This window comes from Mixophyes fleayi, chromosome 4 (genome assembly GCF_038048845.1).
Source record: "Mixophyes fleayi isolate aMixFle1 chromosome 4, aMixFle1.hap1, whole genome shotgun sequence".
Classification (NCBI taxonomy): domain Eukaryota; kingdom Metazoa; phylum Chordata; class Amphibia; order Anura; family Limnodynastidae; genus Mixophyes; species Mixophyes fleayi.
This window is the reverse complement of record NC_134405.1, coordinates 284975903-285003194: the sequence shown is the minus strand read 5'-3', so window position 1 is coordinate 285003194 and position 27292 is coordinate 284975903. Positions and strand designations below refer to the sequence as shown.

General features: G+C 39.9%; 1 protein-coding gene across 2 annotated transcripts in view; it reads left to right on the top strand.

Annotated features, from left to right (window-relative positions):
• Positions 1-27292, top strand: part of DOCK2 (dedicator of cytokinesis 2) — a 699501-nt gene that overhangs the window by 624196 nt on the left and 48013 nt on the right. For both annotated transcript variants that reach the window (XM_075209814.1, XM_075209813.1), the window contains exons 44-46: positions 12077-12163; positions 12562-12738; positions 23761-23844. In XM_075209814.1, coding sequence (XP_075065915.1) covers positions 12077-12163; positions 12562-12738; positions 23761-23844 — 348 coding nt within the window. The remainder of the gene's footprint in view (positions 1-12076; positions 12164-12561; positions 12739-23760; positions 23845-27292) is intronic.

Here is a 27292-nt window from a genome sequence, read left to right as displayed (position 1 = left end):
TTTGTCAAGAATTCATACATCTGTGTGTATATTGAGCAGCACATATCTCAAGATATCTTCAACCTAAAACACTGCAGCATTTCTGTGTCAGGAGTAAATATGCTTATACTTAACCCATAATGCGTAGAGATGTGGCTTGATAGAGTTTGTGAATGTCATATTACCCTATTCATACACAATATGTTGTAATGTGTCATTTACACAAGAGGCAATATTGTCTTGACAGTGTTATTAATAAAGGCAAAAGCTTCATTTTCCATATAAAATTTAACTGGATATAACTCTATTATTTACCGCTTTATAAATCCAAAGGAAATCTTCTTTGCAGCAGAAGTCCAAATGAAAATTACAATCTGGATATGGCCGTGATTTCACATAATATAGCTGCAACACTAATGAAGTACTATAAATACTCAAACAGGTAATCAGAAGAAGCTAGATAGTGCAGCTGGTGACATCATCATCATATATCTCTACACCAGGCCTCCAATACCAGCAAAATATAGAATGTGTAAGAAGCATATCTGACAATAGTACACATTTCCTCCTGCATGTGCCAACATATCCTCAACTCAATATGGCCAAATATGAACTTCCCTGACTCAAGAGAATCCTCCCCTTCCGTGCTCTCCATCACTATTGGTACTACCAACATCTCCTCTTCTCCCCAAGTTCAATGCCTGGGTGTCACCCTCAATCCCTCTCCTTCATCCCCCACATCTAATCCCTTGTCCAATCCCACCACTTCCATTTCCACAATATAGGCAGCATAAGACCCTACCTCTATATTGATGCCACTTAAACTCTCATCCACTCTCTGATCATCTCCCGTCTTGATTACTGCAGTCACCTACTTACTGGCCTCCACCCGCACACGTCTCGCTCCTCTTCAGCCTATACTCAATGCTGCAGCCTGTTTAATCTTCCGCTCTCGCTGGTCTTCATCTGCCTCCCCTCTCTGTCAAGCTCTACACTGGCTCCCCCTCCGTTACAGAATTGTCTTCAAACTCCTCACCCTCACCTATAAAGCCCTCTCTAACTCCACTGTTCCTTGCTTTTCCAACCTCATCTCCATTCATGAGCCATCTCGCCCTCTATGGTCAACCAACGACTACTGCCTCACCTCCTATTTGGTTACCACATCTCACTCCCGCATTCAAGATTTCACCCGTGCTGCCCCCCTAATTCAGATCTTCAAATGCTCACTTAAAACCCATCTGTTCAGTGAAGCCTACCCGTCCTTTGTCTTACCTCTCACCTGCCCTCCTCTTTCCCTCTTCATGATCTTTTTTCACTAACCATACTATACTTCACCCTCATTCTTCCTCCACTCCTACTTACTCTTGTTCATCTCTACCCTCAGAGTTCTAATCCCCTCACCCTCTGTGTCTCCTGTCAGTCTCCTCCTCCCCTCTAGCTTGTAAGCTCCTTTGGCCAAGGCCCACTTATCCTCATGTCCTCTTCCTCCTGTTTACATTTACCTTCACTCCCCCCAGCCTCTTTTCTACACCTCAACACTTCACTCTTGCACCGTTCCTCCTCTTCTCCCTTTGCTTTGTTACTCCATCACTACACTGATCCTGTTAGCGGCACCACACTGCTGGGCACAGGTTCAGCCTCCTTCCATTCCCAACCTCCCTTTATCCCTTTCCCATTTTCTCTTTGATTTGGAACTCACTGCCCTGTGATCCTGTTCTCAGCTGACAATGTATTTCTTTCACTTTGTTTTTGTACTGCGCTCTATGCCGTGTTCTATTTTGTCTCATGCTTTATGTATCTCTTTACGGCATTGCAAAACTTTTGTGGTGACTTATAAATAAAACATAATAATAATACTAATCTCCAGGGGGCATGCTACTTTTGACACCTTTAATTTTGTTAAATAAGATATTCCACTCTCCCTTACTTGTGCTTGCTGCCTTAGTTCACCTCTCCAGGCATACTCGGCCATAAGTCAAAGTCACACACACCTTGGTGCACATGTGCATTATGGAATTGTGTATATTTACACCACAAAATTTTATGTATATCCTACTATAAATGAGGCCCATAGTAAACGCTTACTCCGGGGTACTGGGACAAAATTCGTATATATAGGTAAAACTTTGATTTGTGTTAAAATTAGCGAAAACGCTTGGAAAATATACTATCAATGGTACTTGGTCCCCCATATATTACATATTATCTACCTGAGCGTCTCTCCATTATGTTGGCGCTTGTGTGGTCAAGTGGGTACCCTGTCCCACGTCAGGTGGCACTGTCTGAATTGAATTCCCTTCTGGGACTCTATTCATTGCTTCATCTCCATTATTACTCAAGTTTCTCTTTTTGCTTCTCCGTTCTATTCCTTATTGCCTCGTCCCTTGCCCATCATCCCTAAACAAACTCAAAAACTAATCCCACACATGCTCAATACAGTGAAATGTCAGATTGCATTATTTTGGAAAAAGCCAGAACCCCCTCCTCTTCCATCCATTATCAACCGCATCTGGCAGGTCTATCATATGGAATATATTATTAGCCCCTTACGTCACACTCCTGTCACATTCACTCGGGTTTAGAGCCCCTGGGCCGAATACCATGGCTCTCCACCACCCTTGGCCTTTGGATCTTTTAATCCTCTACATAGTTGATATTCTGCTCACAACACTCACATCAATACATTTTATAGTGAACAGTAACTTCTCCCCTTACTCTCTCCTCTTCCCTATAGTTCTCTATCTTCTCTTTTTCCCTCATTTACTTTCCTCCTATTGCAATATTAATCGTGTATAACGTTGCTTGCCTCTCTCGAAGCTTTACATGTATGTACATTTTCTGTGTCTTGCTTCTACAACTGATGTCTTTTTCATGTGAGTCTGGCTCAATCGTGCTTTTCATAACCTGTTATACTGTACATGCCTTTGTGAAACCCAATAAAAATGTTTACCCAAAAAAACAAAATGAGGGTTATAGTGACAAACAACTGTGTTTCACTAAAGTTCACAGATAGTTTGAACCATACCTACTACTTCTCTGCTTCATTCCTTTTTCCTCAATTAGTTACCTCACCCAGTTAGAGAGTGCACTTGCCTAAAATTCAGCCATCACCAACCTCGCTCCAACCCTCTTTCCCATACTGTGATACATAAACAAAACACCTCACAAAACACACTCCATGCCCATCATCTCATTAAAGAAAACATGTACATCTGTAAACGAAAAGATAAGTATACTGAATATCCTTTAATAAAATAGTTGAACATATACTAATGCTTTTTGTAAAGCAAGAAAACTATCATCTGAATGAGCCCATAGAAAGCACTGCACTCCAATAATACTAACAAAGAGAAGCATCACAACAAAACCATAAATATGCAAATATGTAACTTTACCTTCACACTGCATAATAAAACATCCTATTTTGATAGTACTTTAATTAACTCACTGCCTAAATTGACACTTAATAATTTTGCAGAGCATTAAAATGTATAATTAAATTTAATTTAATAATTGAATTGAATTTAATTAGCTAAATGGCCACTAAAAATAAAATACAAAATGCCTTACATAAAAGAGCTCCTAATAACCTTCTTAATTATAAGTGTAAACTTTTTTTAAATATTTTATATTGTGTTTACATGTTCAGTATACACTATTTTACACTGTTATTAGCCATTTTCTGCAAACAGTTGATAAAAGAGGCTGGCTGCAGACAGTGTCTTTCAATGGGATCAATGACAGGATGTTTTCTGCATGTAGGAAAAAATCTCTGCACCATAATCACAGCTCTGTCTCAAATAATGCAGTCACAGTGCTGGGGTCATGAGTTCGATTCCTGACTAGGGTTTTATGTGGCGTTTGCATGTTCTTCCTGTGTTTGTGTGGGATACCTTAGGGTGCTCCAGTTTCCTCCCACACTCCAAATACATATTGGTAGGGTAATTGGTTGCTGACAAAATGAACCCTAGTCTTGTCTGTGTGTGTTAAGGAATTAAGGGGCAGATTCAAGTCCACGTTTTGTTCTTTGGAACAACGGGGTCTGCGCACTATTACCATTACTATGGCAATAGTGCGCATCATTACTGTGAGCTGCGAGCAGAATTTTTACCGTACTAACAGTGAAAATGTGCCGCCCGCGTTATTCTAAAGAACAACACAGGGAATTTAATCTGCCCCTTAGACTGTAAGCTTCAATAGTGCAGGGACTGGTGAATGACAAGTATTTTCTGTACAGCACTGTGGACTTGGTGGCGCTAGATGAATAAATGATGATGATAATGAAATGTCTTTAATTCCTATAAGCTCCTGACACGTTTCCATATATATTTGTGGATGTTATTTTATATAAGGCAACTTGTATTTTAGGTTTAATGGACCTAAAAGTAAAAATTTTTTTTTAAGTCTAATACCAGGCCAGAACTTCCACACTGAACAAGCTGAGAATGGATTAATGAGCCCACCAAGGAATTATTCATAGAGACATTATAGGCCAATGCTGTGTCTAAGTAAAATGCAATTAATTTCAGATATTATTTTTTTGTGATACCACTGTCACTGCAGAATGTGTCATAGATTGTATTAAATTTGTTTGCTTTTGGGGCGGTGACCCACTGAGTCTAGCATTATAAGGAGGCCAGATCTTTCCCCTTTAAGGTAATGTTTCACCTTAACAAGAGTGAAAGTGAGCTTGAGTTGATAAACACAGTGTATCTAATAGAAACTTAAAATTGGACTGGAGTGGATTCTCGATAATTACGTGTGTTTCATTTGGGGATCAGATAAAAGGATATGGAAGGAGCCTGTGGCTTTAGCTGTGCCAAGAGGTAATAGTAATGTCTGGCGCTGCATTTGTTATAAGTCTATCTGTTGCAAAGATGTTTTTAAGGTAACAAGAGTTCATTGGCTGTACCAGACTTTTTTTTAAGAAAACTATATAGCTCACTAAAAATCCTTCTGGGAATGCAACACTACATTGTTTATATTTGAATGTAACATCTTTTTTTTACATGCAAGCTATACATATTCTGTAGGCAGGGCCTGTGCTAGCACTAGGCGAACCAAGGGGGTTGCCTAGGGCACCAAGGGCTAAGCATACATACCAACTTTGGAGATCACTCCTCCAGGAGATCTCCAATTTTGGCCGTGTCTTGCGGGCGTGGCCATGCTAATTGCATCATCCTGACCCCACACCCACTATGCAATACCAATTTTGGCCTATTATAGCAAGGTGCAGGGCCAGGAAGCTGCAATTAGCTCTGTCCCCACACACTTCACCAACGAAGCGTGCAGGATTTGGGTGGCTGCCCTATTCTCCTGGGAGTTCGGGAGAGCTCCCAAAAATTCGGGAATATCCCAGACATTCCGGGAGAGTAGGCACCTATGGGTTGAAAGGGGCACCTAAAAAACTGAAGGAGTGACATAATGTCACTCCTTCAGTATATTTATTTACACCGTGGTGCACCCACACTAAACACCGGCTGCTGACATGTGAAGCTGGTGGCGCTGAGATATGATGTCACAGCCAAGTGCCACACTCCCAGTCTGAGGAACTATCACATGCCAGGCCCACAAGCGGGTCCCAGCACACTTACCCGCTCCATGTCAGCAGCTTCTCCAGTGCTGAGCACCACAACACACTGATGGCGGCCGCCATCTTGCTTTCGGTTCTGCACAGACCCGATCTACCTTTAATTACCTCCCTGCCTCTCCTTATTGGCTCCTTCTCCTCCCCAGTGTATTTAAGGCACCTGACATAGTAGTCAGGTGCCTATTCTTTGAGTTCATCTCTGTGTAGGTGCAAAACGTGGTTTCTATGCTCCTCAGCACCATCTTTGCAGTATATCATCGCTATTTGCCTCAACTCGCTGTTCCAGTGACTCTTTACCGTGCTGTTTCGTGTCATCTCTTCGTGCTCAGCCTGTTGCCCAGTGATACCCTCTCTACAGTATATCATCGCTATTTGGCTCAACTCGCTGTTCCAGTGACTCTTCACTGTGTTGTTCAGTGTCACCTCCTTGTGCTCAGCCTGTTGTCTCGTTAGACTCTGTGCCTCTGGGTAAAAGTAGTGTCAATATAGACAGACCCATGGGAGCCAAAATTCTCATCTGTACTTCGTGACAGGCTGCCCCACCCTCTCTACACAAGGTAAGAAGAAGGGATCAAGACAGGTTTGTGTGTACATACTAAATATTCCATATAGATGAATTAAATAAATTATTTTTCCTTTAATAAACAAGCCTATAGCCACTGAATAAATGCATACTTTCAACAAAGCAAAGCTATTTGTAATTTTGTGTACTTTCCTATAAAGCCAAGATCAGTATTTAGAATAGAATGAGAAAGCACTTCATCTAAATGAAGCATTTAAATGCCTACTATGAATCACACAGTCTTTTCATCTGTTGTTTGTAAGCCAGAGAAAATTATTGAGGCATTATCCTGTATATCTGTGATATACTGTACTAATGCAAACACTTCACTGCCCATACTCTCCACAGGACATGGACAGGTTTCAAAACCATGCAGGCAAAATTTCTGTGTCTAGAGACGAATTGTAGTCAGAACAAAAAAGCAAAGCTTAATAGGGCCACTAACAAATTCCGCTTTAAAGATATGTGCTTTATTATTGATCGGGCTAAGGTTTCCTTTATAATGCTCTGATAACTTAACTAATTTAAAATATTAATCCAGAAGCTCTGCATGCGTTTGTTTTTGTTTGCCAACTAAGTGGAAAGCCATCAGAATGGCTGTCAGCACAGTAGTCGTCATTAGCAGATAGTCGTTCCCAGGATCAATGGAATTGGACAGTCTCATTAAATAGCTTAGATAGAGCAAGTAATTCATTGCTGAAAGCTTTACTACAGTCTCAGCGTAAACATTTTTTGTCAAATCTGTGGGGCATAACAGAATGCAATATATACATTTCAGCTGCTCGTCTTCATCATCATCATCATCATCTATTTATATAGTGCCACTAATTCTGTAGCGCTGAATAGAGGACTCATTCACATCAGTCCCTGCCCCATTGGAGCTTACAATCTAAATTCCCTAACATATACACAGACTGAGAGAGACTAAGGGCAATTTAATAGCAGCCACTTAACATACCAGTATGTTTTTGGAGTGTGTGAGAAAACCTGAGCAACCCCACGCAAACACGGAGAGAAAATACAAACTCCACACACAGATAAGGCCATGGTCGGGAATCAAACTCATGACCCCAGTGCTGTGAGGCAGAAGTGCTGACCACTAAGCCACCGTGCTGCCCTAAACTTTAAACTTTATTATGCAAACCTGACAGCTGCAACTTGCTTTGCAATCTTAAATAATGTTTTGCTTTGTCATGTTTATAAAAATGTATTTTTCATTTACTTTGTTTATAAACCACTATTCTTTCAGAAACAATTGTTATTTATGACCAGAGTTCATTGCATTGAGGCAAACACGCTGCACTTTTATGTAGTCATCCAGTGAGTAATGTTGTTATTGTTATTAAATACTTTTGTAGGACAATAAATAACAATAAAAACTGGTCGTATTGCTAATTGAGAAGAGATTTAAAAAAAACATAATTTATATACAGATGTAGGCATTTTGAATTTAAATCTTAATTGTATCCCCAATCAAAATTAGGAACTGTGGTACTGGTGTGTGACAACTTGCACTTTATAACTGTCAAATTGTATGTAAAACATCATTGTAGATTGCCATTGTTGATGACTGTAAATTAAACTAAATTGAAATTCTAAATTATTTGTTACTCAGATTGAAAGAGCAGCCAAACAAACACTTGTGGAAGTACAAGGATAATTTGACATAGCTTTTCAATATAGGTTATTTATTTCAAATTTAAAATGTATGATGCCATTATTGATGGTGAATGTTGCACTGATTGAATTTTGTTGCCTAAATTGCCATAAACATTCACAAATATTTCTTGAATAAACTGACATGTATAACTTAAGTTTATTTAATTAGTTAATTCCATATAGAAATGTCTATATCTTTTCTTTAGTCTGTCAAGTACTAACATTTAAGTGGACCTGTCAGGCAATTCAGGATTTAATAATATATGCAACTCAGTATATATATTTAGAAAATGGTCCTTATAGCTCAGAAAACAATAAAATGATTCCATCCATCCTTCCCCAGTCTGTACGACCTTCCAGGTAACACTATTGTTGGGTGGATGAATATTCAGGATTCACCCAGCTACTACAAAATAAAAATTATTTACAAGGTCCCTGTTTTCAGATATTGATTTGTAGCGTGAATTCCATCCCGTTTTGAGCTAATGAAGTCTCAGTAGATCGGAACAGGGGACAACTCACCCAGCTGGCAGCACTGTTCTGGAAGCTGGAGAACCGGGTATAGAAATTATTGGACATGATTACTCATAATTGAAGCTCTGAAATACAGTTTAAAATATATTAACTTACAATGCAATTTAGTGTTTGGATGAGCTTCAACATTTCCTGCTTGAGCTTCCCCCAGATTTCTTCCATTGAACTGCTAGTATGATCCCCATCACGGTATTATTAGACCCAGTAAAGTAAGAAACCGCCTTTATTTCAAATATCATATTTGTGGAATTTGTAATAATAAATACATTGCTTTATTTTCCTTCAACTAGTGGCCAGACATATCTTGAAAGATCATTAAATAACACTCTATTGATATATTAACACCACTTCCAACCTGCCATTACAAATATTACCTTTTGCATTGTGAAAAAGCACTGGGCCACTATCCAAGGTGCTGAACAGCTTCAAGTCTCTATTTTCACCAATTGTACTTCATTTATGCGTCTCATGAACAGAAAGAAAATCTCTGTGCGTCATTACTTTTTGCATATGGAATGCCCTGATCCTCCTACAATTGCACCAATGTAGAACCCATCATCTTTCTGTGCAAAGCCCGTGATAATGGTCTCACATAGCAATCACAAAAGAGAGATAAATGGCTGTTGTACATTTTAATTTGCTGTCAAAAGTGTCCCCTCATATTTGCAGGACTTTCAATGTACTAACCTTTCTAGACATTTTAACATATCTACCCTGTTCTATGTACCTGATGATAGATGCAGATAATTATGTATTATTTTGCAGAGCATTGTGGGCAGCAAATCTTAAGGGGGATTTTTACTCTTCAGACTTTAATGTATTTGCTTATACATGTACTCCTGCAACTTTTATAAAATATAGTGTTTTGTCTTTTTTGCTTACTTCATGTGCTTTTAGCCATGTATTTATATCACCAGATGTAGTTGTTTGTTTCCGTTACCCTGGTTTATGATACAGTCCTTGTACTGCAGTTGTTTCAAAATGTTGTGTTGTATTCATGGGCAACTAAATAAGAAACTCTGTCTAAAGGTAAAACGACTTGGCTGAAAAGAACAAAAGGCGGCTAGAAAGATCAGCTGAAGGTGGACAGCGCGCTATATTTCTGGTTTAGCCAGATAATTTGCACCCATGCTTGTTACCATGTTACTTTGACAGTCTCTATGTCTTTCATCTCCTTTACTTAATGAGCCCATAGCATGTAGATTGTGTGTGTGTGTGTGTGTGTGTGTGTGTGTGTTGTTTCATTTTATGTTTACCATCCCTTTTGAACAGATTTATTTATTGTAAAACCATAGAAACACATCACAATCCCTCTACTATGAACTAGCACTAACTAGCACTAACTGATGGAGAACCCTTACTCCCAATACTCCCAATAATGAGTAGCTTGTTATCCCACTCAATAATAAAACCTTTTGCATAAAGATTGTCACCACTGGAACTACTTTTCATTTAAGATACATTTAAGTTTCTAAAAATGTTTTTATTGCCATTACGGTTTTTTTTATAACACGGTATGCAATTATAAATCAGAAAGTATCCAGGGGTCAATGATTGCATTCATAGTAAAAAGCATAGGATTGATGGATGCTATGTGATGTCATTTAATAATGGCATACTATTACTTTTTACTCTAAAAGTTAAAAAAAAATATTGTTAACCTTCAATAACTTTGTTGATGTTTGGCAAAAGTAGTCCTGACTCACATGATCAAACTTACAGTATATTGATATCATAATGTTTGATGCATGGCCAATTAAAGGAGATAAAATACTGTATAGTAGCTAATATTAGTCATAAGATGATCTAAAGGAAATAAAACCAATAAGAGACTGCACAAAAGAAAAAATATCAAAACCAGATATACTGCATATAAGGCAATATTGTGCACTGGAGTTTAAATGCAGCCTGATGTGATAAGTTTGATTGAAGCCCCATCACCAATCTATATTGAAGCAATCAATCCTTCGCTGCTTGAAAACACAACTTTTGTGGATATGTGTAATAGAACATTTTCATGAACTTTAGATTTTCTTCACCATTTTGTTTAGCGTACAAAAAACATTTCACTCCAGAATTAGTGCAGTATCTAAAGTTGTCTGTAATTATTTTCAGAATAGTGATAGATTTTTCTATATTGAATAGCGCATGCAATATATCAGCTAGATGCAGCTTGTTGTTAAGAAATTGTTGCAGTTCCATTACAATACCTTACTGTAATCTCATTAGTACCAATACCTGCTTCATTCAGACTACAGCACTGCACTACATAAGGTGCAAAATTAGAGTAGGTTTATTCTTACGTTTATGCACTGGCTCCTTTTATTTTATTTTTTCACAAATTTTATTAAACATATATGTATAGAGACAATGGGCCTGATTCATCAAGGCATGCATACTGAGCGCAACGTGCATTTGGTTTGAAACGCACGTAAATCGGATCTGCGTACTCCTGAACTCAGGAACGGATCTGAAGATATGGGCGACGATAAAGACACATACAAGACACTGCAGGATACATCCAATACTTATGTGAAGTATACGTTTGCAGAAAAGAAATACACATAAAATAAGACTATTGAATTAATGTCACCTGTTAATAATATAGGAATGAATGAATGACAAAACAGTTAAAAACAAAAAAAAATTAATATTTTTTATTTTTACGCGAAATACATTTATTAGAATGATCTTAATGTCTACTGAACATAAAATAAATTTTTACAGTTGCTCCTGATTGCAAACACATGTTATAGCATGCATACACAGCTGTCATCACTAGTACTCAGGTCTTAGACTACCCCTGTGGCTGGAGCAAGAGAAACAAGTAACTTTGAGATGCCCAGAGCTTGAATTGGAGGTGGCTGCATGCACTCGAGATTGGCACGCCCTTACTGTACATTGACTAAGAGGGAACATCCCTTCCACACCTTGTTCACTCCCACAAATCAAAGGCAGTAGTAAGTGTCCTTTGCGTACGTAGATGCATTGATCGTTGCTGCATTTAGTTGCATATGTCCCATTTCTGGAGTGATTTTTCGTGCAATACGCACAAGATTGACAAGATACATCCCTTCATTAATCAGGTCCAATGTCATGAGCCCTGCCATACAATAGGCTCAGGAGCACAATGTCAAAATCTGTATTTTATTCATCCATTAAACTCAATACACTGATAAAGACATTGACCGCTAACATAGCAACAACTTCCTATCTTTGTCAGTCACAAATCTCCCTACATTTCTTTTTTTTATGTACTCCAATATTCTCTACAGATCTGTTCTTTCTAAGAAAATCATGGGGTAAATTTATCAAGCTGCGATTTTCTGGCAAGTTTGAAAAGTGGAGATGTTGCCTATACCAACCAATCAGATTCTAGTCATCATTTATTTAGTACATTCTACAAATTGATAGCTAGAGTCTGATTGGTTGCTATAGGCAACATCTCCACTTTTCAAATCCACCAGAAACTCGCAGCTTGATAAATTTGCCTACATGTGTAAGATACTTTTTAAAAATGTAATTGCTTGATTATAATATGCTTTATTTACATTTTCTTATAATAATAATAATAATAATAATAATAATTAGACTCTAGTTTACACTGTATGTGTTTATTATTTCATGTTTCTCACTGCTTCACTTTATAGTATTGTATATATGTGTTTTACAAATAATTTTAAAGTTTTTTTCCGATTATAAATAGATATACGTGCTAACATCTTCTTCTGTTTTGTTGATTTTACTTACAGTCCATGTGGATTGAAAGGACAACTTTCGTCACAGCTTACAGGCTACCTGGAATATTGCGGTGGTTTGAAGTTACATCAATGTCAAATGTATGTATATGTAACATAGTAAAACAAATGACATTAAATATTCTGCATGTTTAAAATGTATCGCATAGTGAAATATGGGATCTCTTTACTAACATTGCTCAAAGGTGCAACCAGACATTGCCTAACCTGCACTAAATAGGAACAATCTAATTGCTGATTTATTATGATTTTAATGCAGAATTGCACCGTTTAACAATAAATAACCCTATTTATCAGGAATATTGATTTTGTTAATATTACGCAGATAGGGTATAAAACCTCTGTGTGTCTCATTCAGCCTGGAGGCTGGTCCATATCATTAAATTGTTAGTGTGCAATATGGTTAATATTAATTTAAATAATAAAATTGCATAAAATCCTGGAATTATTACAACTAGTAGACTTTTTCATTTTTATAGACAACCATAAGCCCATTGGAAAATGCCATTGAAACGATGTCTGCAACCAATGAGAAAATTCTGATGCTCGTCAATCAATACCAGAGGGATGAAAATCTGCCAATTAACCCACTATCTATGTGTCTGAATGGGATTGTTGACCCAGCAGTCATGGGTGGCTTTGCAAAATATGAAAAGGTAACTATCTCTAAAATTTGGTAAACTAGAATAAATTTACATGTATCAAGCGGAGACTGTTGAATTTAGGTAATGGATAACAAGATCAAACAGTAAAAACATTCTCACACTGGGTGTATGCCACTATGTCCCTCAGCTAAATGTGGACTTTGATGCCACTTCTTTCCCTCTCGTTATCCAATAATAAATGGTTATCCAGTGTGACCACCACAAAGGGGAAATTCTTTAAGCATCTGCAAGAAAACACTTCTTTCGTAACAATTGTGTATGAGCCCTAAATGTGCCCAGTGATTGGTGGTAGTTTGAATTAATAACAGTGCAGGGAGGGTTGGCAGACAATGGCATAAGTGAAGGGGAGCTCTATTCCAAGGGTTTGCTGGTGAAATAGTAAGTGCAAAGGAGGCAGGATTGGTGATGTTGTCAGTGCAATGGGGGCTGGTCATATGTTCAACAAAGTGATCTGAGAATGGGACCAGTGCAAGGTAGAAGGCAGGCAATGGAATCAATGCAAGAACCACTAAAGTATCACCAGAGCTGGATTAAGGCTCTGGGGGGCCCAGGGAACTTAAGACAGGAGGGTTATCATTTTAGATACATATTAGACAAATACACAGGCAATATTGTGTGCACTACTGTTAGGTGCTTTGCCTTCACGAGCAGCAAATGTGTGAAGCAGGACATACCTCCCAACTGTCCTTCTAATCGGACCAAATCCTGATTAAGCGAGATAGTCACCCAAATTTAGGACTGTCCAACCAGAATCAGCACAGTTGGTAGACTGTCCTGCTCTCCCCTACCTGTTCTTGTCTCTTTCACTTCCTGTGGCAGCTGGTGTCTATAGCTGCTGCTTGTCTGGATCCTGGAATTTTGGTGGCACTATTTGGAAACTAAAAATGGGTGCATGAAATTTAGAAAACTCCAATCATTCCTGGCATTAAATCAATAGCACCCACATTTAGTAATTAGGCCTACCTCCAGCCCCAACATTAAAATAATAGTTCTCACATTTGATAAATAGATCTATTTTCCTTCATCCAGCCCTGACATTAAAGTAATAGTATTCCCATTTGATAAATAAACATATCTCTCTCCCTTCAAACAACCCCAATAAATTAATAGCATTTACTTTTAATATAACCATTTCTCACCATCCTTGACATTAAATTATTAATATTCACGTTAAATAAATAGCCCTCCTCCCCAGACTAAGCCTACATTCAATTACTAGCCCCAAACCACCCCAGCATTAAATTAGAGGTTCCGTCACCCCATATAAATTTACTAGGCCTCAGTATTAAATTAAATAGCCCCACCAATAAATTAAATTGGCCCACCATCACCCAACAAATAAGTTAGCACCCAATAAATAATTAGCCCCCTCCTAAATGTCACCATTAAATTAATAGCCTACATCCCTTCATTCATTTACTATTTATTCATGTACTATTTAGACAGCCCCCCTCCCTTCCCTCATGTCACACTATATATTAAGACCCCCATTCCCTCTTACATTATAGCAACATACCCCCCTTTTCCCTTATACATTATAGCAGCATACACACCTCCTTTCCTCACACATTATAGCAGCCCCCCTCCCCTCCTTTCCTTCACACATTATTGCAGCTCCCTCCTTTCCTTCAAACTTTATTGCAGCCACCCCCTCCTTTCCTCAAACATTATAACAGCCACCTCCTCTCCTTTCCTTCATATATTATAACAGCTCCCCTCCCCTCCTTTCCCTCAGACATTATAGCAGCCCCCTCCCCTCCCTCACACATTATAGCACCCTCCTCCCCTCCTTTCCCTCACACATTAGAGCAGCCCCCCTACTTTCCCTCACACATTTTGGCAGGCCCCACTCCCCACCTTTCCTCGCACATTATAGCAGCTCCCCCTTCCCTCCTTTCTTTCACACATTATACCAGCCCCCTCTCCTCCTTTACCTCCTACATTATACACTATAGCAGCCCCCCTCCCCTCCTTTCCCTCACACATTATAGCAGCCCACCTTTCCCTTGCACATACCTTTTTCTGCTGCTAGAGACTCATCTTTCTGCACACATGGGACGGCACGCCCCATGTGATCTCTGGAGGAGGTCACAGATAGGAGGAGGAGGGAGGGAGATCAATAGATCCGCGGATACATTATGGATGACGACTGGTCCTGGAGGAGGGGCAGCTACCTAGTACCACTCTGTTGCCACCCCTTTGGGGGGGGCTATTCATCTTAATTAATAATTATCTAGGAGGCCTCCTGAGGGCACCAGCCTGCCAGTGGGTTCTATGGCCAATCCACCCCGTCTTTGTCTTTTTTCAGCCTTCTTACCTATGTAACAAAGTCACATCTAAGGAGACCAAAATATAACACTATTCCATAATAACTCCTCATATGCTGGCTAAATAAGAAATATTTCCAAGCAAAACTACAGAGGATTACAGTGCCTGGATTCCAACAAGTAGCAATGCAGAGCCCTTATATTCATGCAATGTATTTACTGGCTGGTTTGCAGGGGTGGATTGGCCATAGAACCTACCGGGACTTTTCCAGTAGGCCGGTGTCCTCAGGTGGCTGTCTAATGTCCCTTTCTCCCTCTATTTTAATGAAAATTACTTATTTATAGTGGAGGCGGTGGAGTCGACTCATCGATGCTTGTTCGCAGGTTGCTGAATTATTGTTATTTTAAAAACAGCTGGGCCCCGCCTTAATCCATTTCCTTGCCTCATTTTCAAAGTAGTGGCCGTGTTGCCTAATGCTGCAGGGCACAGCCCCTACTGCCTCTTTGTTGGCCACTTCCCTGTACACTACTTTATCCGCACTACGGCCCTGCTGTCCCTGGCAAATGCCTTAACATCTTGAAGTAAGTCATAGTTTACATATATACTGATATAGACATTGGCCTCACATTTACAGGCAGAGACACTGGGCACTCAACTACAGTTACAGACACTGGACACACAATAATTAAGACAGATACTGGGCACACAATTACATGTACAGACACTGGGCACACAATTACATGTACAGACATTGGGCACACAATTACATGTACAGACACTGGGCACCAGGGCCGGACTGGGAGTAAAAATCAGCCCTGGCATTTAAAGTACACAGGCCCACCTCAGGTCCAGCAGGAAAGAAATTGTGTGCTGCCGTGCAGCAGCGGCGCCAAAAGGGGCGTGGCCAACATGGGGCATTGATACATACATTATAATAAAACATTACATTTATCACGCCCTCCCAGTCACATCACGCCACCCCCCCAAGCACATTATGACACCCCCAGCCCATTGTACTTATCTATGCTTCTGGTGTTGCTGACATCCATCAGGGAGGGAACTTCCTGTAGAGTGAGCAAGGAAGCTCTTAGTCTCACGAGATTACCAAATCTTGTGAGACCTAGAGCTCCTCGGCTTGCTCTGCAGGCTGTGTTCTATCCAGGGACTGGGAGCAGCTATCAGATTCCTCCTGCTAACCAGAGCTGGATTAACGCTCGGGGGGCACAGGTTATTTAAGACAGGGGGCCCCTATTATGTAACATGGTTATCATATTAGACAAAATGTTAGACAAATACACAGGCAATACTGTGTGCAATACTGTTAGTTGCACGCAGCTTTGCCTTCACAAGCAGAACAGTGTGAAGTGGGACTTACCTCCCAACTGTCCTTGAAGTCGGACCAAATCTCACTAAACGAGACAGTCACCAAAATTCGGGACTTCCCCACCAGTGTTCTTGTCACTTACACCACCTGTGGCTGCTGGTGTCTTTAGTTGCTGCTTGTTTGGATCCTCGAATGCTGGAGGCCCTAATTGGAAAAAAAAATGGGTACATGTAATTTAGAAACCTCCAACCAGCCCTGGGGGTAAATGTATTATGCTCCGATTTTTTCAAGTCGCCGGAAATCGGCGACTTTGCAGCTAAAGTTTAAAGCGGAGATGGCTTGTAAAGGCTCGCCGCTTTAAATTTTAGCTGCAAAGTCGCGGATTTCCGGCGACTTGAAAAAATCAGAGCATAATACATTTACCCCCTGGTGTTTAATCAATGCAACCCTTGTTTTATAATTAGGCCTCCCTCCAGCCTCAACATTAAAATTCTAGTGTTCACGTTTAATAAATAAACCTAAATACCTCCCTCCAAACAACCCCAGCAATAAATTAAAATGCATTTACGTTTAAGAAATATACCTATTTCCCCCAACCATCACTGCCAATAAATAATTCCTATTCACATTTAATAAATAGACGTTATTTTTTTCCCAAACAGACACACTTTCAATTAATAGCCCTCAAATCATATTATGCCACAATAGTGCCCCAGTTCATACAATAGTGCCCCCAAATGATATTATACCCAAATATTGACCCCAGTTGATATTATGCCCCAATAGTGCCCTCAAATCATATTATGCCATACAGTAGTGCCCCAAATCATATTTTGCCACAGCGTAAACATATTAACAACACTAAATTATATTTGCATAAAATGTCAGGTTATATAAATATCCAGTAGGAATATACCGCACCCCCCCCCCTATCCTGTGTGGCATCTTTACTTTTCTCCCCCCCCCCTGTTTTCTGTGTGCCATCCTTCCCCCCCCATTTAACCTTTTTCTGTGTGCCATTCTTTCCGCCCCTTTCCCTTGTTCTGTGTGCCATTCTTTCCCCCCTTTCCCTTTTTCTGTGTGCCATTCTTTCCCCCCCATTCCATTTTTCTGTGTGCCATTCTTTCCATCCTTTCCCTTTTTCTGTGTGCCACTCTCTCCCCCCCCTTTTCCTGTGTGCCATTCTCTCCCCCCTTTTCCTGTTTTCTGTGTGGCATCCTTTATCTTTCAGCCCCCTTTCCCCCCCATTTTACTGTACTTACCTTTTTATCTTCTTTTCTTCTCTTGTTTCTGTCTTCTTTCTTCTTCTGTTCTCCGCTCCTCAGACCCGGCCGACTCGACAGTGCAGTGGTTCCTGGGGAAGAGCCAGCCACCAGGCTGTCAGTGCATGCTGTGTCAGTGCACAGTGTACTCTGTCAGTACACCGTGCACCGACTGCCTGGGACCGGACCGGCCCATCTACCCATCGGCCAATCGGCCCTTCTGGCATTTGCCAGAAGTGCCAGATGGCCAGTCCCGCCCTGCTGGGCACCCATATACAGTTACAGACACTGGGCACACATATACAGGGACAGAAACTCTGGGCAGACATATATAGGGAAGACACTGGGCACACATATACAGGGAAAGACACTGGGCACACATATACCGGGACAGACACTGGGTACACATACAGGGACAGACACTCTGGGCACCCATATACAGGGACAGACACATTGGGCACCCATATACAGGGACAGACACACTAGGCACCCATATACAGGGACAGACACACTGGGCACACATATACAGGGACAGACACACTGGGCACACATATATACAGGGACAGACACACTGGGCACCCATATACAGGGACAGACACACTGGGCACCCATATACAGGGACAGACACACTGGGCACACATATACAGGGATAGGCACACATATACAGGGACAGGAACTCTTGGCACAAATATACAGGGACAGACACCTTGGGCACACATATACAGGGACAGACACACTGGGCACACACACAGGGAAAGACGCTCTGGGCGTGCACATATATACAGGAACAGACACACTGGTACACATACAGGGACAGACGCTCCGGGCGTGCACACATATACAGGGGCAGACACTCTGGGCACACATATACAGGAGTAGACACTTTGGGCACACACATACAGGGACAGACAGACTGGGCATGCACACATATACAGGAACAGACACACTGATACAAATATAGGGACAGACAAACTGGGCACACATATACAGGGGCAGACACTCTGGGCACACATATACAGGGGCAGACACTCTGGGGACACATATACAGGGGCAGACATTTTGGGCACACATATACAGGAACAGACACTTTGGGCGCACATACACAGGGGCAGACACTCTGGGCACACATATACAGGGGCAGACACTCTGGGCACACATATACAGGGACAGACACTTTGGGCACACATATACAGGGGCAGACACTTTGGGCACACATATACAGGGACAGACACTTTGGGCACACATATACAGGGGCAGACACTTTGGGCGCACATATACAGGGACAGACACTTTGGGCGCACATATACAGGGGCAGACACTTTGGGCGCACATATACAGGGGCAGACACTTTGGGCGCACATATACAGGGGCAGACACTTTAGGCTCACATATACAGGGGCAGACACTTTGGGCTCACATATACAGGGGCAGACACTTTGGGCACACATATACAGGGGCAGACACTTTGGGCACACATATACAGGGGCAGACACTTTGGGCACACATATACAGGGGCAGACACTTTGGGCACACATATACAGGGACAGACACTTTGGGCACACATATACAGGGGCAGACACACTGGGCACACATATACAGGGATAGACGCTCTGGGCGTGCACACATATACAAGGACAGATGCTCTGGGCACACATATACAGGAACAGACACTTTAGGCACACATATACAGGGACAGACACACTGGGCACACATATACAGGGGCAGACACACTGGGTACACATACAGGGACAGACGCTCTGGGCACACATATACAGGGACAGACAATCTGGGCACATTACATTCTTTTGATGAGACTGAGGGAGGTAATGAGGGGATAATAAATATAAATGGAATGAATTAATGTTGTGAGGATTCATTTTTAATCGTGATGAGGCAGTTAATATTTATAAAGGGGTTTAATGATTTTGAAAGGGTTGTTATGATGAGGCTGGAGTTAATTATTTTGAAGAGGGGTTGTTTTCTGTTGAGGGGTTTTATTGTTTAGTACTTACAATGTATTATATTGGGTACATAAGAATGCTCTTTGTATTGTATAGCAGTCACTGTTATGCTCTCTATATTGTATGGTGGTCACTAGGATGCTCTTTGTATTGTATGATGGTGACTACTGTGCTCTTTGTATTGTAATTGTTTCACTAATACTGGCCAAATTATCATGCAGAACAGTATAAGCCTTGCATCACATTTTGTATGGTGTATCCATAGGAGTATTTTTGTTTAATTTGAAAAAAAAAATTTTTTTTAATTGTTCCTGCTAGTGTGTTGACAATTAATCACAGTTATATTTAAAAGTGTGTGTTTTTTAATCTTGGAAATCCACCCTTGCTCCCAAGAGGAGTTACAGAGGGCTTTGGTAGGTATCAAGGGTGCCAGGAGGGTGGAATCTCTTGGGGGTAAGGGCGCACACACCACCATGATTGGAGCACTTAAAGTTTTACATACAGGTAGGCAGAGGCCTGATTCATTAAGGGAAGTTAAGTAAAAAATTGAGTAAATAGTATTTTGGACAAAACCATCTTACAATGCAAGGGGTGGAAATTAGTTTACTATTTTGCACACAACTTAAATACTGACTGTTTTTTCACGTAGCACACAAATACTTGATAGCTTATTTGTACTCTGAAACTTAAAGTAGATATTTGTGTGCTACATGAAAAATAATAAAAAGGAATAGGGCCATTTAAAACCCGGTAAATGTCTCTGTTCCCATTTTCTAGATCTTTTTATATTTGTATTTCTCTCTTCCTAAATTGTGTGCTTGCCTCTGAAAGAGTGGAAGAAATATGCTGGCTCACAAGTACCAGGTTTTAGTGCAGTTGATTTCTGTATGAGGATTTAATATCAGGTTTGTCTAGTGATTTAGGGCGATTAAACCTCTGTTCAAGCCCTCTTTCCATTTTATGTGAAAGAGGTGCCTAGCAAAACTGCTCAGGAGGACAATGTGGAGAAATAACTAATCCGTGAGTGTCATGTCCTGCTATTACCACAACACCACAGCACAGGCCCAGATGTCTCCTTCATACTCAGTGAAAATTGTTTTGAAGGGGAGTAATGGTCTTAGCCATCCTTTATTTCAAGCACTAGTTAATTTATTAAAGTGATTTAATAGCAGAGAGTTGACAATTTTAAACAGTATGTCAGAAGAAATCTAACAATTACATCAATGTTAGAAAATAAAGAAGTCAAATATAAAATCTAGACACAAATCTGATTATATTGTGCTTTGTTTAAAAATAGTCCTTGAAAATCTGTCACCACTGGGCTCTGGAGACAGTATTGCTGAGAGGCATTATAAGAGTTGGAAATGGTTTGAAAGAAATGGTTTGAAAATAATAGGAAGATATGTGTCAGCTATTTACAAGGGACAGTTTAAGCCAAATGTGTGCATAAAATTGTCCAGTATTAATTTATTCTTAGGAGGCTCATCAGAAAGCTACAAAGAAAGATGTGTGACAGCTGGTAAGACATCTAACTCCGCTCAATTATTCACACTTTGTGATCCTGTCATTTGGCCTCATCTCCGAACAGCAATTGATCAGATAGCATAGTGCCCTTCCAGCGTCTTCTTCAGTACGTGATAATGGGGTACATTGGCCAACCAGATTTTTTAATTTAGCCAGGTCAAGTTGGATCAGATTTTGATAATTGAGGACAATTGTTTGGCAGTGCACACTGAACAATGGTTAACTTTTTATAATGAACAACCTGGCCAAACTGATCTGCCTGTGAGACAATACTTTTTATAGTATATAAAATATAGTATTTAATATAAAGTGTATTATATTAAACATTGTTGTATAGTATAGATTACTGTTTACATTTTTCTATGGTTTTGGTATAAGCAGAAGTTACCCTCTATGTTGACAATATTATGTTTCTTTACATTATTCTTCAGACTAGCCTACCCCTGTAAAACAATTCAAATTCCTTGACAAGTTTATGAGCATTTACTAATGAAAGTTAGAGCAGTGAGCATGATGCTAAAAGGAAGGGAGTATGACATTTAAAGCAACTATTCACATAAAAAGAGACGTTTTTCCTGGACCATGACATCTTCATAAAATTTGTATGGGATTTGGAGGAATAAGGTTCAGTAACAACAGTTATCATTTTTGAACTATAAAGTACAATACTTTTTAATACTAAAATGATGTGTCTTTTAGTTCTAGCGCTGAAAGAGAGTTGGCGATTGTATGGGCAGCATAATCTCTTTCTATTTTTCGCAAAGGGCATCAGTTTACGGGAAAACTGTTCTTACTTTTTTATACATCTGCACATTAAGAGATCTAAAATCTATTCATAGTTAGCAACATAATGAAGATAAACATCAGAACAAAGCACCAAAGATACTATACTGAAAAGTATGCATATTTTAATTAAACAAATTGCCATAATTAATTATATAAAATTGTACATAATTGCAATGTGTATCTTTATGATAGCTCTATTTTATGCTTTGTAGAATACTGCTGCCTTCGTTCCTACCAGTGCATATTATTTTCACCTAAATACAAGAAAGAAGCTAAAGCTGCATTACCACCTACACCTACACGTTATAATTTACTGACCTTGTCCCTCCCCAGCTGTAGCCCCGTTGGACTATTCCATGTGGCCATATTTTCCCCAAGATACTGGAAAATCAATTCCATTTTCCACTTTATAATAGCAGTGGAGTCTGATGCGGTTGCCCCATTTAGTGTGAAATAGGATGAGGACTTCTAGAAGCCATATTGTAGTAGATTGTGAAGCATGCAGACCATGTTGCCTTGATAAGGTAGAAAGGGTTTGCAGCATAATTTAATATGTTCCATACTGAATGATATTCAGATGTGTTGCGGGAATAGGATTCTTCCATTACGAGACTATTAAACATGCTGTAGCGTCACTATATGCTGAATTAGTTTCTGTGTGTATTTATTTGTGTTTGGGATAGGGTGTGTCCAAGCGATCAGACCTTTGGCCGCAAGGAAAGTCTTTGTAGATAATACGTTGGTTTGAAAATTCTTCAGTGTGTATTTAGCCTAAGTATTGGTGTAGGTGCTGCAGTGGTTGCTGATATCTCTGCTACTGTCAGCGATAACGTTTTTCTGTAACCAACACCTCAAGGCCTATGTGGTCACAGATGATGCTCTGGTGTGCAGCCAATTGGACACCAGAGGTATTAGGCGTACACCCCAGTGGGTTTGAATTGTATACTGCAAATAGTGTTAGATACACTATACTAGCAAACTGTATTATAAAAACAATTAAAGATAGCTAGGTAGTTTAATTTTCAAAACAGGTCCCATAGTTATTTTACATTTATATATTTACAAAGGTACATCCTTTAAATGAGTTATCTGATCCCACCTAGTCTAGCCTAAAGTGATGAGTTAGCAGCCGAACAACCTAATCCCTACCTGTAAACTTTGTTTTCTCTCTCTCTCCCTCTCTCTCCTGCTTTAATAAATGTTTATAGCAAGTTTTTAAGCTAGAGCCCTCCACATTTACTAGAGGAGCCAAGACAATACTGTTTTCAGCATTGTGAGAGAGTGTCTCCTTCTTCCTCTGATGTTTTTGTAGAAGTTGTGTGGAAGTTTCTAGCACAATATAAAATGCTCTGACCCAGTCACCTTACTGTGTACCTGAGTACAGCCACAGAATAGTAATCTGGCAGTGAGGTGGGTGGGACCTCCGGATGGTGGATCTCTCAGAGGACACTATGATAAGTATCTTACATTAGATTTTCTTTTGCCGAATTTATAGGATTTGTCTATTTTCTTCCACAAATATTCCCTGAACATATTTGGCGAAGAAACTTTTTTAAATCAATGTTTTTTTCTTCTTCCTTTATATTTAATCTTCCTACCGTGGTAAAACTGCACATGAAATCTGTTGTGGTAAGAGTTAAATCAATCCAAAACAGAAACATTTGTTTCTTTCCTGCTCAGTGGCAGGCAATCACTGGGTATATTATGTGGTCATATCAGTTAACCTCACTCTGCCTTAGTCTAGCCATCTAAAATGTCATATTAACAATACAATTGCCCTTTGTATCACTTTATCATTTGGGTGCAGCAAGAGAAATGGAATTGTACTGTTGATGTTATTGCTGTAGTTTCTGCAGATGTGAAATATTTTTTTTTTATTCCATATAAGGCTTTCTTTATTGATGAGTACATGCGAGAACATCCTGGAGATTGTGAGAAACTGAATAAACTGAAAGATCTCATCGCTTGGCAGGTATATTTTACTTCACCAGTCACATATGGTGCCATAATAAAATTTGATTACTGCCCGATTGAGAGAACCCTTAGTAATATATGTATTTTTTTGTTTCTTTGTTTTATGGGACCAGCTTTGCTCTTAAAATGAATGTGTTATGAGCACTGTCAAGCCCAGTTCCCAAAACCGCTACCCTAATTATGGTCCCTTTCAGCCTCAGTCCAACTGAAGCCCAGTGGTGTAAGTGGAGGCAAAATTGAGTCTACCTCTATCTCTGACACCCCCCTTGGAGTCCCTTGAGCCATGTGACTCTCTTAACGTTAAAATATTATCATTTAAGACATTTTTATGGGCAATGTTTAACCTTATTTTATTTTATTCATGCTGAAAGGCCTAATATAATGTATCACATGCAAAGGAACATCATCCCTTCAATCCGTAGAATACCAAGCAATGAAAATCTGTGATTAAATGATTTTAAAAATATCATCATCATCAACATTTATTTATATAGCGCCAGCAAATTCCGTAGCGCTTTACAATTGGGAACAAACATTAATAAGACAATACTGGGTAATACATACATACAGACAAAGAGGTAAGAGAACCCTGCTCGCAAGCTTACAATCTATTTGATTGAATGCCACATTGATCACTACACAAATATATATTCACTACCTAAGATATGCTTGTGCCTCGGGGGAAAATATGTACTATGAGGCAGAGTTTGCATGAATTGCATTAGAGAGATTAACCTACACACATATTAATAGTACATTGAAGAAGTTCACTAGGGAAAGATGCAAATGGTATGAGTATACATCCTATGTATTACAGTCATTTGAATATCATTTTTCTATTACTATTAATCATCCTGTCATGGTGACAGTATAAGTGCAGAGCAATAACTGCAGATAAGCACTTGTCATGTGCTAAGAAATGTAGGAAATAAAATATTAGGTTGATCTGAGAGAGAAAGTTTCGGTCAAAAAATAAAATCTGGGATTCTAACTAATACATAAAAAAGCAACATGCCGAATGTATGTTCTATATAGGAGCACAGTATTTTAAAATGCCCATTGTTTCTGTAATATTGTGCAATGTATTGAGTGTTGTCATGTGGGTGGTATCCATCATAACTATGCATTGATCAGAAAGTGTAGCTCTAACAACCCAGTCTTTCTGTATACCTTACCTCTAAGGCCACTGGCCCTTTGGCCCACAAGCAGACATCACATTATCATTGCAAATGGTCACATTAAGAGATCAAACACAAAATGAAGTGTTCACATGACCAAACAGTAAATCAACCTATGGACAACTAGGAACATGGAAAAGAAATCTTCATCACCTATTGACTAACCTGCAGCCTATGGGGGTATTGGAATTGGAGAAAGCAAAATGTGGAGTTAAAGTGTCCTTAAATTTTAGGTTTACTAACTCCATATTAATTAAAAAATACCACCATTTTGCCTTGACTATGAGATAAAAGTGGTGAAATTTACCGTAAATGTAGCTCAAATATATGAATAGAAAAACTTTAATACAAATTCTATAACCCCTTTGAAAAACTAGTCCTTATGAGTTATAACGTTTTAAATGTATTTGTTATTAATATTATTATTGTAGATTTGTACAGTAGGGAAAAAAAGGACATACATAAAACAAGTATATAAAAGCCAAACAAAATAAATGCAGACATAAAAACAAAGGGTATGGAGGACCCTGCTCATTAGAGTGCTTACATTTTAAGTGGGAGAGGGCACAGCTGAAACAAGAGGAGCGAGTGTGGCTTAGAGTGGAGAATGGGACAGCTGTGAGGGTGAATTAGTGTGAGTTGTATCATCAGGGACAAGGTAAGCTTTAAAAAAAGAGATGGGTTTTTAGAGAATGTCTAAAGTCTGAATGTTGTGGGAAAGGCTAATTGGGTGTAGTAGGGAATACCATAAGTGGGGAGCAGCATGGGAGAAGTCTTGTAGGTGTGAGAGAGAGGTGGTTCCCAGAGACAAGGCACAGGTCAGAGGTAGATCTAAGAAGGACAGAGGGAGGGGAGAGTATTTTGATATGATATTTGAGATGTATGAAGGAGTGGTGTTGTTGAGGGCTTTGTAGGTAAGGGTGACTAATTTGAATTGGATTCTTGAGGACACAGGGAGCCAGTGTAGGGATTTGCAAAGTGGTGCAGAACGCTCTCTTTTGGATATGTTGAGCTTTAGTTAGTGTTGGGACATCCATGTGGAGATAGCTGAAAGACAGTTGCTTACACAAGATAGTACAGAAGTGGAGAGGTCAGTGGAAGAGATTTGGGTGTAATCTGTGTAGAGGTGGTACTGGAGGCCAAATGAGCAAATTAGTGCCCCAAGAGAAGAGGTGTACAATGAAAAAGTATAGGTCCAAGAAATATAGATAGTGGATGTGGAGGGGAGGATGTACTAGAGGTAGAAACACTAAAGGAACGGTTCGATGGGTAGCACGTGAACCAGGAAAGAGCTGTGTCATGAAGGCCAATGGAGTGAAGGATGTGGAGGAGAAGAGGGTGATCAACAATATCAAGGCAGCAGAGAGGTCCAGGAGAATGAGTATGGAGAAGTAAGTAGTAAGTAGATCATCGCTCACTTTTGTAAGAGCAGTTTCAGTGGAATGTTGGGGACGAAAGACTGATTGCAGAGTGTTGAGAATGGTGTGAGAGGAGAGAAAGTGAGACAAGCGTTTGTACACTAATTGCTCAAGTAGTTTGAAGGCAAACGGGAGGAGAGAAATAGGGCAGTAGTTAAAGAGAGAAGCCGGATTGAGAGATGGTTTCTTTAGAATTGAAGAGGTGAGTTAGAGGTGGGCATGCAGTGGAGAAGTGGTAGCGAGAAGTTGGAAGGGAATTGAGTCGAGTGGACAGGTGAGATGATGAGATAAGTGCAGAGAGTTCATCTTAAGGTACTTGAGAGAATGAATTAAGGGTAGATTGGGGAGTGTAGGTGAAGGTTGGTAGAGTGGGTGGAGTGAGATTTGGCATGACGAAATATCTTGTCAAATGGTATTGATTTTTTTCTTTGAAGTAGGTGGCAAAATCATGGGCTGTGAGGGAGGATGGGGGAGGAGACCCCGGGAGCGCAGAGAAGTGAGTTGAAGGTAGAAAAGAGGCAGCGTGGATTAGAAGATTGGATATTAGAGATTTGAAGAATGTTTGTCTAGCAATTGAAAGGGCAGTGCTGTAAGATGAAAGGATGACTTTATAGTGGAGGAAATCAGGATAGGAATGAGACTTTCTCTCTGCAGTGCGGGAGCACTTTTGCAGGTAGCAGGTCTGTTTGGTGTTCCATGGTTAGGGTTTGCATCATCGTAGACTGTATGTAGTAGCTGGAGTTGCATTGTCTAGGGCTGCATTGAGTGTTTGTTGTAGAAAGAGGTGGCCTGGATAGAGCAGGACAATGCAGACATAAAACTCGTTACTTAAAACCTGTATAGGTACACT